The sequence below is a fragment of the Ochlerotatus camptorhynchus genome, unplaced genomic scaffold, assembly GCF_037179485.1.
Source record: "Ochlerotatus camptorhynchus isolate MF236.1 unplaced genomic scaffold, CSIRO-AGI_Acam_v1.1 ptg000432l, whole genome shotgun sequence".
Lineage (NCBI taxonomy): Eukaryota > Metazoa > Arthropoda > Insecta > Diptera > Culicidae > Ochlerotatus > Ochlerotatus camptorhynchus.
In genome coordinates, this window is record NW_027040918.1 from 5,179,511 (window position 1) to 5,192,549 (window position 13,039).

General features: G+C 41.7%; 1 protein-coding gene across 4 annotated transcripts in view; it reads right to left on the reverse strand.

Moving 5' to 3' along the window:
* Positions 1-13,039, reverse strand: part of Pten (phosphatase and tensin-like protein) — a 259,540-nt gene that overhangs the window by 44,444 nt on the left and 202,057 nt on the right. For all 4 annotated transcript variants that reach the window (XM_065234211.1, XM_065234208.1, XM_065234209.1 and 1 more), the window contains exon 4: positions 4,556-4,700. In XM_065234211.1, coding sequence (XP_065090283.1) covers positions 4,556-4,700 — 145 coding nt within the window. The remainder of the gene's footprint in view (positions 1-4,555; positions 4,701-13,039) is intronic.

Sequence of the window (13,039 nt, forward strand, 5' to 3'; positions counted from 1 at the left end):
AATCACTGGCTACCTCGGAAAAGTTCCTCGAGAAATTGATCTTGCAAATACGGGTCACCGAGAACAGGTTGACCGCTAGGTCTGGAACGAACAGAACATCAGCGATATCTAGAGTACATACGTTTTACATCAGCATCCAGTTTGACGCTGCCGACGGCCGGAACAGGAACTTCAGTTGAATTGGCCACAAAAAATGCTCTCCAAGGCTTCTTTCTTGCAGATAAGCGCTTGCTCGGATTTACACATGTCCTGTTTTTGAATCCAAAATCCAGTCTCCAGCTTCGATTTCAGGAACGCCATCAAAGCCGTTTGCTTTCCATGGAATCCTTCTCGGGCTTCGACTTCAACTTCACCTGGCAGTCGGACGCGTAGTGCCCAAGCTTGTCGCATTTGAGACATTTTACACCGGACTTATCCTTCTTCTTCTACTGGAACTTCCTTTCACGAGTGGCTTGCGCTCCGGCAGCACCGCTTGACTTGACATTGGTAAAGCTTGCTTCATTTAGAATTGATCATTTTAGATGGTCAAGTTTTGAACCCACCACAGCATACTTTTGGCGCTACTGTATATGGACGATCAAATGTAAAATACTGTGGTAGTCACAGCATAGTTCTGTCAAAACCTCAGCATTTTCATTGATCCATTGGAACAAACTTTTGCTCATATTGTGGTGCTCCTGGTGGACGGATTTGGAAGTTCTTGGCGCCCACGTGTCGGGAATTTTGTCAGCTTCACGTATGTATTTTTGGCATTCCGCAAATCGACTGTACTTTGTAAACAATCAACATGGAAGGGAAAAAAAATTGTGCACAGTTATTTGGAAAATCCATTGTGGTCTGCATCTAGGCTAGCTAAACAGCTGAAATTGCCCAGAAATACCGTATGGCGCGTTATCAAACGGTATAAGGAAACATTGACGACGATTCGGAAGCCTCAAGCCAATCGTCGGAGTGGAACTGTCGACCGGAAACTGCGTGGTAAGATTTTGAAGACGATTAAGAGGAATCCCAATCTGTCGGACCGTGATTTGGCCAGAAATTTCGGTGCTGCCCATAGTACCGTGAGGAGAACTCGACTCCGGGAAGGAATCAAGTCGTATCGAGCTAGCAAACAGCCAAATCGGACCATAAAACAGAATAGTGTGGCCAAAATCCGTGCGCGGAAGCTATACGACCAGGTGCTGACCAAGTTCGACGGGTGTCTTCTGATGGACGATGAAACCTATGTCAAGGCTGACTTCGGGCAAATCCCAGGTCAAAAATTTTACTTGGCAACGGCTCGGGGGGATGTTCCAGCCAAATTTAAATTTGTTTTTGCCGACAAATTTGCACGAAAAGTTATGATTTGGCAGGGCATTTGCAGCTGTGGCAAAAAAACGAAAGTTTTCGTTACAAATAAGACAATGACGACGGAACTATACCAAAAAGAGTGTCTCCAAAAACGAATTTTGTCGTTCATTCGATCCCACGACCATCCCGTAATGTTTTGGCCAGATTTGGCAAGCTGTCATTACAGCAAAGTCGTTCAAGAATGGTATGCAGAGAAAGGGGTCCAGTTTATTCCGAAAAACCTTAACCCTCCCAACTGCCTCCAGTTCCGCCCTATTGATAAATACTGGGCAATCATGAAGAGGAGACTCAAGGCAAAGGGAAAGGTTGCCAAAGACATCAATCAGATGAAGACCTGGTGGAATAAGATAGCTAAAACGATGGACGAAGAAGGTGTGCGCCGCCTAATGAGCCGTGTTACAGGAAAAATTCGAGAATTCCTTCGAAACCGTGACGAATAATTTTATCCGTATTTTTTTCTTAAAAATATGAAGAAAACGCTACATTTGTATAAAAAAAGATCTTGAATTCAATAATAAATAACTGAAATACAGGCAATTGTTTTTGTTCCAATTCTATCTGAAGCAAGCTTTATGCATGTCTTGTCTTGGAGAATTTTCGATTTCACCATATCCGCCGTGAGCTTGATACCTGAGGCATTCAGTCCCTTGATCATGGGCTCGTAGTTCTTTGGGAGGCCCATGAGCAGGATCAGCGACAACCATTCATCATCCAACACGAAACCAATTTCTCCCAGCTTGTGGCTCGTGGACATGATTTCGTCGACGTACTCCTCGACGGCATGCTTGGCATACACAGTTTTGGTCACGAACCGCTCATTTGCTAATAACTTTGCACACAGTTAACGAAACATAGTTCTTTTTGAAGCAGTAGATAGAATAGAGTGTAAGCTTGTTATAGTCGAAAAGATTTATAACTCCAAATGTAACACATACCAAAAAGCTCTTGGAGCTCAATAAACGGGCCTAGTAACTGGACACTGTCCGAGTAGATATCATTTGAAGAACATTGGTCGGGTTCAGAGCGACATCTGCCTTTTCTGTAGCATAGAACGAGAAACCTCTGCAGTTGCGGTGCATTACACAGGCGTAGATCTAAATTTCTTCGTAGTGTTATCTTACAACTTAGTGTCCAGGCAATTAGCTGTCCACTCATTAAATGGTGGTCAGCTTGCATGATACGAACAGTAACAGGGGTACTACAAAAGTTCAAATAATGGACGCAGTGATTCAACTCCAAACCGTTTTCAGGCTGTTCCAGGTCTCCTTTGCAGTCTTGGCCCGCTGGACAAGGCTGTAGTTGTACGGTTCAATACTAAGGCAGATGGTTGCCAACGCCCTGTCCGACAAATCCTGGTCGACTTGAACACCTTCCGGGGAATCTACTGCGTGCCAGGTTCTCTCGCAAATCATCACCATCCGCATCGCAAAGGTCCAAATCACGTAGTTCTCCCGTCCTTTGAGTTTTTGCACCACCGGAAGCGAAATACTGCCGCTTGGAATCCTCTCATCGCTCACGACTGGCACATTCTGACTTGAAGTGCCACCAGCTTGACCTGCAGTCTGGTTTCCAGGAGGCTCCAAGTTATCTCCGGAACACCGAGTTCTTCCCATGGCTTCGCTTCTTTGGTGACTTCGAGAAAAAAAATTCACTTTCGGCCTGATTCGCACGGCACAAGTTGGAACCTGGGTGATGCGAAGACGGACCCTTACAGCGAACCAATGTTTTACTCTCCCGGTGCGACGAAACGAATATAAGTATTGTAGTCCATCAATATTAAAGATGTCCAAGCTTATCTCAAATTATTCTATTAATAGTGAGTTATGATTTTGCAAATATTTCAAAATAACTTTCAAACATATTTTCATCAAAAATTTGTTCATTTTACATCTCTCTAATCATTCACGAATTTACGAACATAAACGAACAATTGAAAAGTCACGGTTGAGTTTTACGCATAATACTGTTTGGCAGCGTTTTCTGCCGTTTTCTGACGAAGAATAGTACTGCCAATATTGAAAAGAAGCCACACCCCATCACTCAGCTCGGAACCTATTATATGTAGGTCTGATTGGTAATAAGAGACTGAAATTCCTGAGAATAAGGCGTTTTTTGTTCTATCCCAGACTAACGAAAACGAAGTCGATGTTTAACTTCTGAAAAGTAAAAAGTCTCGCTGTCTAAAATGATAAAATATGTTTTATAGATATACATTTCTAGTGTCTTTATATTGTTGAAAATTGCCGTATCATTTAAATTGTTTCTTTCAAGACACATGCTTTGTAATCCCACAGCATCCCACATCGCTATTAACCTCGCCAAGTTCATGCTGCCATCTTTGCGCACATTCAGTGCCAACTGCCACCGCAACGAATAGCTGAACTGTAACAATAATTACTTTGTACCTCAGTGACAACCGTCACAGCTTCTTCCCACTACCTTTGCCTGCATTAGACAAATAATATGAACAGAACGAGGAACGGTTGCAATTGCTTCCTGGTTGCAGTGCACCATCGTCCCTTCTCGCTCAGCTCAACACAGCTGCGCTGGTTGCGGCGGACATAGCATATACGAAGGGATTAACCGTTCCTCACGTACACGTGTGTTTGTGACCTCCGGTGGCCGACAAACAATTAATTACTTCTCTGACTACCATATTTAGCAGCAGCAGCAGCTGTCACTTGTTCCGTGATTCCTAGAGGGATTACCTCCAACGAGCGAACACCTGAACGCGGGTCGGAACCTGCCCGCTAATTGTCCAAGGTCGTTCGTTGATCAATACTTAAGCATCTTACGGCTGGGTGCCTCGGTGGAGTTTTCCACCGAGGTGGTGAACAGATTTTCTACAGTCCAGCGACTCCCGCCCGTCCGTTCGACAGCTTTCAATTAAGGTTTATGTTGATTTATTGCCCTAATAACGAGCAGATATACACATTTTATGTGCGTGTGCTACAATCACGCTGTGCCATGCTCTTCCACTTGGTTTTAGATCTCTGTCTCACAGAACAACCACCGAAAGAGCACACCAGCAATAAAATAAATTGGCGATATATTCACCACCGAGTGTCACACTCGGCAGTGTTTTATCGCTCTTGATTTCGGTGCTCCACGCTTCGTGGTCATTCGTTGGTCTTAATTTAGAAATGGTCCATACACAATATCTTGGATCCACTTTTGGGCAGTTGGGATTGGATTTTGGACTCACCTGTCCGGCCCTTGCCGGCTTTACAATGAACGGCCACCACGTTCTTGCTGTCCGCCCGAAGGTGCTCGTCCACATCCCTGCAGAACGACGTTATCAGTTCGATGTCCGGCGGGTTATGGTCCTTGAAGGGGTACACGGAGTAGTACTGCAATAAAGAGAGGAAGCGGTTGGAACATGGTTAAGCTTAGATCGATTAGAGGGAGGTTTTTGGGGGTAGAAATTGATAAAATAATGGTTTGTGGTTCGATTTGTCATTCCACTTTTTTTTCAAGCCTGCAGAAAATTTGGTTGCGATAAAGAAATATAAACAGTTTCGCCGAAAACAGCAAGTGATCGGGAGATCGAAATTCAAAATGATTTAGAATATTCGTATTCTCACTTGCACCACCTAGAGGGAGATTCTCGAACGAAATTGTACACAATCCTGTTCTATAGTATGAGATGGGGTAAGATCCAAATGAATTTTGGCAAATTTTGAAAACATTACAACTTCAAACATTGAACTAGCAGTGCTCCTTAACAGATCATCAAAAACGAGATAAATGAAAATGAAAAAAAGAACTTTGACTATATGTTTTTTTAGTATTACTTCTACGTGAAGTCAACGATTTACATAGTTGAAGATGCTAATTTCAAATAACAGACTGTAGTGGTAATTTTTATACGATAGATGGAGTAGATGAAAGCATAGAGTTGATAGTTCCGTTAGAGTACGGCAGTGTGAAGATTGCATATAGAGATTAGACAAGCGAGCTAGGAAAACTTTTAAGGAAGGTACAAATCGGTTTTTTCATCTCTCTTTACCAAACTCCCCCTTTGGAGAGGGATTGTGAGGGGTGTCCCCCCCCCCACAACTGGCAAAAAGAGATGAAAACCGACCCGCTCAAGTACCAACTGTGTGTTTGAAACAGTCCTACCGATTTTTTACCGCACTTCAGTTGTTATTTGAAGGAAGGCATCCAGTCGTAGGTTAGGAAATTGCAACTATTGTTGACGATGACAGGAGCACATATCGTGGTAGGGGTAAACAATAGTTGCAATTTCCAAACCTACGACTGGATGCCTTCCTTCAAATAACAACTGAAGTGCGGTAAAAAATCGGTAGAACTGTTTCAAACACACAGTTGGTACTTGAGCGGGTCGGTTTTCATCTCTTTTTGCCAGTCGTGGCGGGGGGGGGGGGGGGGTACACCCCTCACCATCCCTCTCCAAAGGGGGAGTTTGGTAAAGAGAGATGAAAAAACCGATTTGTACCTTCCTTAAAAGTTGTCCTAGCTCGCTTCTCTAATATCTATATACAATCTTCACACTGCCGTACTCTAGCGGAACTATCAACTCTATGCTTTCATCTACTCCATCTATCGTATAAAAATTACCACTACAGTGTGTTATTTGAAATTAGAAAAAAAATAAGTTATTTTGCCCTGAGGGTGCATCTTACCCTACACTATACACACTCGTCTCCTGCCGATCATATGTGTCTGTACCGCTCTTTAGCCGCTCAGTATCAGTCGATGAAGAACAACTCCATTGGTCCAACTCCATACATCCTGGCACGGGTTGTTCAGTTCTGGATTTTTTTTTATTGGGTCGTATGTAACAAACGTAAACAAATTGGCATTTTAATACTACCAGACACTACTCTGCTTACTCTTTCTAGAGGCAAAGTTTGGGCCCGCTACCTCATTTCTGTTTCATTTGATCGTCAAAAAACTATTCGTTGTATGTGTCAACTGACCAAAACATAGCTCAATGTTACATACGACACCTAACTTCTATAGGGGTGTCAATCGTCGTATGCAACAAATTTGACAAAAGCGTGAAAACTGCTCATAAGACCTGTTGGTTTTTTTTTCTAATAAAAGTGCAAATTTAGCAACTATTCAATGTAAAACGGTTGTGGGTGGTCTATAAAATGATAACCACGCTTTCATAATAACACATTTTTAAACCGCTGAAAAGCGCTCGGACGAATGTGAAAACACGGGATGCAAAAACTCGTATAATATTGATTGGTTAAAAAACGTTTGTTTTTCAACAGGAACGCTATCAATACCTTACACTTCTGAGATGTTAGTTAATGGGAATGTTGAAGAATTATCCATCTCATTGAAAATAGAAACATTTTTTTGTTCACCAAAACAAAACACCCCGTCTCTCTAATTGACAAAAATGTTACATACTACCCAATCAAAAAGCACTCCAGAGTTCAATGTGAATTAAGCGCCTGAGCTGTAAGCCGCACCTCCGACTGTCGGAGCAGCTAGAGCGGTACAGTAGGGGGGGGGGGGGCTTATTTTTCAAAATCGTTCGGGGACATGTTTCGCATGTGAAAAATCATTAATGGAGCTAATTAAGTAATATATAAAAAATTGAGCCTTTTTCGTTAACATTTAAAGGCAGCACAAGAGGTCTAAGTCCAAAATATCGAACGAATACTGCTTTAGAGAGAGTTTACTGTAATCAGATTTATTGTTCTTTATCATTATCTCTCCTAATATCAAATTATCATACTCACACTGCATCTAGCACCGCTGATTGTAAAATGTAGATCAATATTTAAGCCTAAGTCCATATGCACGTTCATTGTTATAACATACAGCTGTGTTCGATAAAATAGTAGCGAACATTTAAAAAAAAATTAAAGTCTTAAACTTAGCAGATGCGCAGACATATTTCTGATCGATTGGTGATATAATTATTGAAATTGGTTTAGGGGCAACTGAGTTATTAACGTTCAAAATCTTTCATAATTATGTTACATGTTCGATTTTCGGTTTTCATAAAGTGTTTCCCCATATAGAAATCACAGACGTAGTCCTACGTCAAAAAAAAATCAACGTTCGCTATGTTGGACTTAGTCCTCTTGCGCCACCTTTAAATATTAACGAAAAAAGCAATTTTTATATGTTTCTTATTTAGCCCCAAGAATCATTTTCCTCGTGGGAAAACATCTTTTTTTTCCTTTATTTAACGTCGGTCTCTGTTCCGCAATCTAGTGCCAATCACCGACGACAACCGAATGTGCAGGAAGGCAGCTTCCACACCTGCGTAGGATATCGCACCCATTCATAACACACATGGCCCGGGACCAACGGCTTTACTTCCCTTCCGAAGGAAGACGTGACCAGAGATTTTTATGCCTCAGAAAAATCCCACCGACCTCGAATGGGATTGAACCCAGACCCATTGGGGTGTTAGAAAGCAGTCACGCTTACCACTACACCACCGGCGTCGGCATCGTGGGAAAACATCTCCCCGAACGATTTTGAAAAATAAGCCCCACCCTAACGGAACAGGCATCGACAGGAAACTATAGTCGCTATATTCATAGTCTGGCGGATAGAATCTCGGGAACCAATTGAGCTTCAAATAGCGGAATCAATCTCAAGATATATTTTATACAGGAAATTGACTTGCACATTAGCGCCGCAGAGTGAGAAAATTCTATACTACTCTTTTCTATCCGCCTTGACTTACTGTGCAATTTTGCCGAAGACAGTACCCTTTAATATGGCCAGGATCATAATATATTCCATGTGGCCGTCTTACCCCAACGGATGGCCATCCTAATAAAAATGTTATGGTTAATTTGCTTAACGACGTGTTCGTGGTATCATCCAAACCTTTTGTGTGATAGTTCAATCAATTGGATTATCGTTAATTTTTTTTCATAAGGGGAACCTTATCGCGCGTGATTTTTTGACGTAGACTACGTCTTACGGGAATGTACTGGGGGTAAATCGAAAACCTAAAATTGCGACCGTCACGAAAAGGTGTAAGGTTTTGAACGCTTATAACACAATCTGCTACAACAAATGCTTTTCCAAATTTTCTAAAAAAAGAATCGTTGAAAAATGACCAAATAAAAAGTGATAAGTTTATCACTGTTTCAATCAAATAAACGTACTCCCCAAACTAAGCCGTCATAATCGAGTACCATTTGGTTGCGCATCGTTTTGCTTGAACCTGTAAAACTTTATAAGGGCTCTGCTATTGTTCCTCCGCTCATTAAAGCTTCGGACGGCGTGGCAAGCAGAAGCAGGAGCAAATCAGGAAAAGGTGCAATTTTGCCCTTTGTCTCTGCTGAACATTACTGCAATCAGGCTATAGCGCTGCTGTTGTGAATCCGCTCATTTTCGCATCGGACGGACGGTGTGGTAAAATAGCAGCAGTCAGCTTGATGACAACCAACAACGATGGGGTGGAGAGGATGTGTAATGTGTGGAGATCGAACAATTGGTTCTTTTTCAGGACCACACATGTTTTACAGAAAAAGTAATTGAGACGCTCAAATAATATAAAACGCGACACATGTTATTTTTATTTATCAACACCCCCCCCCCCCCCCACCCCCATCCTCCCACAACCAAACAAAAAATGACGTTAATTTTTCCCCCGCCAAAAGAGCCAAAAATTTAAGTTGAGAGAAAATTTGCATGTCATGTATGATGTACCTCTCACAGCTACAAAATAGTGTAAAATATGTCCGGTACGTCTTTATATGCAATTAGAATAACATCTGAAGTCCAACCTTTTTTACATATTCTGCACAAAAGATACTTTTTGCCACAACAACGGCAGGAAATCCTGCCAGGGGCGGGGCTTAGAAAGTGGTTTTTCTGCAGAGCATGTAAAAAAGGGTGGACTTCGGATGTTGTATACAAATTACAGATGCATTACTGTAAGAACTGCAAGTAGAGATGAACCAGCCTAAGGCTGAAAGTCTCGTTAATAAAGGAAAAAAAAATGTAAGAACTGTCAAAATCCTATGAATTTACACGCTAGTGTTCGTGAGATTCTGCTTGGCGAACTGAATTTGATGATTTTGGGCCATCCCTGTGTTGAAGTGGGATCCAGAGGGACGGTAAAAATTCATTTACATCTTTAAGTAGAGCTTTACATTGTTTGTTACAAAATTCGTGCACCAAGTGGATAAACGAGTTTCTGGGTGGTGCTGTGTTTAGTTCGGTCCAACAAAAATTAAACCTCTGAAAATGGAGCGTTTTTGTGTAAATGCAGGAATGGCAAAAGGTTAAGAGATATATTTCTGAATACTTGTAGTTCTAGTTCCTCATTATGTGCTTAAGAAGCGGATAAATTCCTACATTAAGCTATCGAATGAACATTTAGAATTATGATCCTGCTTGGATGGACGAATTTTTGATTGCTTGAAGTAGCATATTATGATTAAAAATTGAACATGAACCAAATTTTCTAATTTTGTGAAAGTACAACCCTGAATATCAAATTTTCGATTCAATCCCAAGTAACCAACAAGCCTGCTTAGTAATAATCCGACAAATATTGCGCCAAAGCCCAGTATTAGTCGTATGTTAGCTTTATATAAGAAAATCAATCCAAATTAGCGGGCCTATCGGTTACCTCCCTAGTAGCAATTTGGGTTTTATGAGGGTACTGTAGACCATGATTTAGACTTGTAGAGTGCTTTAAAACCTCAATAAAACTTACCATGTTACTTGGGCCGGAGGTATCCAACTGCGATCAAGTGTTTGGTTGAACGTGTTAACCATAACAAATGTTCAACGGAGATGGGAAGGGCATTGAAGTGTGCACGGGGAATATATTTTATAACGGAGGATTAAAGACAAGTGTGTCATATGCGGAAATATGCCTAACGGAAAGTTCAGAAAAATAACTAATAAGGGTGTGGAAATTGACATGTCAAGGAGAGGAAATGGAGTAAATTGAGGAAATAAGCTACTTCTACTGTATTTTAAATCAATATCAAGAAAAATGCACTAGAAGTTCAATAAACATCTCAACGTAGTCTACGTTAACCATTCGGTCGTGTCTTGTACACAACCCCACCATTTTTTCTTTAATTTTTTAGTCTGTATATGATTCGTGATAAAACATCATGAAATGAAAAGGAAATTTTCTGAAAATCAATGTAATTAGGGAAAGTACGCTAAAGATCAAAAACCACTAAATTTATCGTTATACAGTTTTGGTTAAATTTTACTTCAAGCTCAGGGTGGCCGTCTTACCTCGTCGTCTCCTACTCTCAACATTGTTCGTAAAAAGTGACTAAATTTTAATAAATAGAGACTTTAGTGACTATTTTTGAAAAAAAAGTTACTCTTTGGTGACAGTCTTGCAAACAGTAGCCTAGTCTCTAAAAGGTGACCTGCTATCAGCCCTGCGATTTCTCGAATAACTGGTCACCCTAATAGGTGCAAAAAGTGCATCATCTCAGCATGTAATATTATTTTAAAAATATCAGACAACGATAAAATCAACGAGTCCACATCACAGTAGCAATAATGCATCACATCGGGCAGGTCAGCAAGTAGCAGCAGCCGTCATCATCATCATCGTTTTCGTCGTCGTCGTCGTGTGCAATTACTGTGAAGATTTTACCGGGCGATCAATTATCGCAATTACCGATTATTTAACAATAAAATTATTTTACTTCAGCTGTTTCCAGGAGCTTCTCTCGCTTTGCTGCGCTACAACAGCTGACTCTTGATAGCATGTGCCGGCAGAGTGCATATACATTCATATGTATGACCTACAGTGCACCGCTCCTCGTCGTCGTCGTCGTCGTCGTCGTCGTCGTCGTCGTCGTCGTCGTCGTCGTCGTCGTCTGAATAGTGGCAACACTTTTTGTGATCGCCACGATATAAAATAAAACGCTCGAAAAACTAATAATCATGAAACTGCACCCAGCTCCTGCTGCTGCACACGCGGAGGTGCATGTCGAACGATGGATGATGGCAGATTTCCATTCCTATTCGGGACTTACACTCACCTACTACTAATGGGCAAACATTGCTAGCGTGATTGCAATTAGCACAGTGATGGATTCGTTTTCTGCGCTATAACATTAAAAGGCATTAAACGGTGGGGAGTGGCTCACCGGTGGGGGGTTCGCAAGTAACAATTATCGCCGTCGATTCTCCACTATAATGGGTGATATGACCGTGTTCGTGCTATCGGAGATGGAATTGCGATACCCTGGGGACTCGGTTCAAGTCCATTCCAGGGATCGAAATTTAAACCGGGTTATCGACCAAATCGCCGTACAAATGCCAACGAACTCCGGTGGCATTTTCACTGTCTGTCTGCCGATGTGGTCTATGCATAAAATATTAGGTCCTGCACCATTCGCTTCTCGATTTACCGGGTGGATGATTATGTATTCCAAAGATATCATCCACCCAAACTCGTCGGCATGGAACGAGCGCGTGTGGGAGGCTTATCTCCCGGCATATTGCTGACACCTTCCGAATCCTTTTTCCCCTCCGACATCGACGACGACGACGCCTGGTGTTTCCAAGTGCCCTAGATGTATATTTTTGTTTGTGCCTATTTCCCGTGTTTGTTCGTTCGTCCGGCCTCCTCCGGACGGGAGGAGTTGCTTGCTTCCATAGAGGAAATCGAATTTAGCGAGCATAACTAATATTATGCTGCCGGGTTGCGCTTGGAAACAACAGAACAGACACACATAGACCGCTACTGCTTTTCCCTGAAATGCGCATGTGCCGTTCGTTCTTCAGCCGGAAAAACAGGCGAAACGTGATATAATATAACGAAAGTGAACTATCGATTGCCTTGTCAGCTGATTTTGACATTCTGCTCCGGCGGGCGGCGATTCACAGCTGCATACCGGCTGATAATTTATGTGTTCGGTTCCGCCGTTGTTGTTCGGAATCGGGGATATGGCTGAAGAAGTTTATAATTTATAGACGATACGAACCGTAGTGCGCGGTAGGGACGCATTCGCTGCATCCGTTCTGGTATTGGTTTCGCAGACGGATGTGGATTGAAAATCGATTTCGCTACCTAAGGAAGCTTCAAATTCAAACGGAATACTCTGGCAGAAGGAAATGGATCCTTTTGAATTCGATGTTCTGGAGAACTAGTACCTTCGCAAACGCGAATTGGAGGATTTTATTTGGGAACAAGTTTGCACCCAAGACGAGTACCGGATTCACAACCGTATTTTGCCCAAGTACACACTTAGAATTTATCGATGACTTCGGTAACTTTTACTGAAATTTTAGCAGCTGAACTGTTTCGTATAATGAACTTATTTATTTTTTTAATGTTACTTCCAAACGAAATAACCACTAAAAATATAAGATTTGATCGTTTGATGGATCATTCTAAGTGCTATGGAGTCTACTTTAGTGCAAAATGTTCGAAATTATGCCAAAATTGCACGAAACTTGCAGAGAAAGGTTTTATAACAGCTAGTGTAGAGGTTCCACGAGTTAAGTCCAGAGGTGTTATTTGTCTACTTCAGAAACCCGAACGCTTTAGGGCTTAAGCGTGAATTCTAGAGGTAATATGAGCAATCATCAAAGCCTTGTAAGTAAACTTCGGATATATCTCAGAAATGTCATGGGTTAACTTCAGATATCTTATAAGTAAGTGTTCGTAGTGTAGTAGTATTGGTAGTTTTTGTGTTATGTAAATCGCCCTACCCGATTACCCAATCCGTTAATACTCTACTAA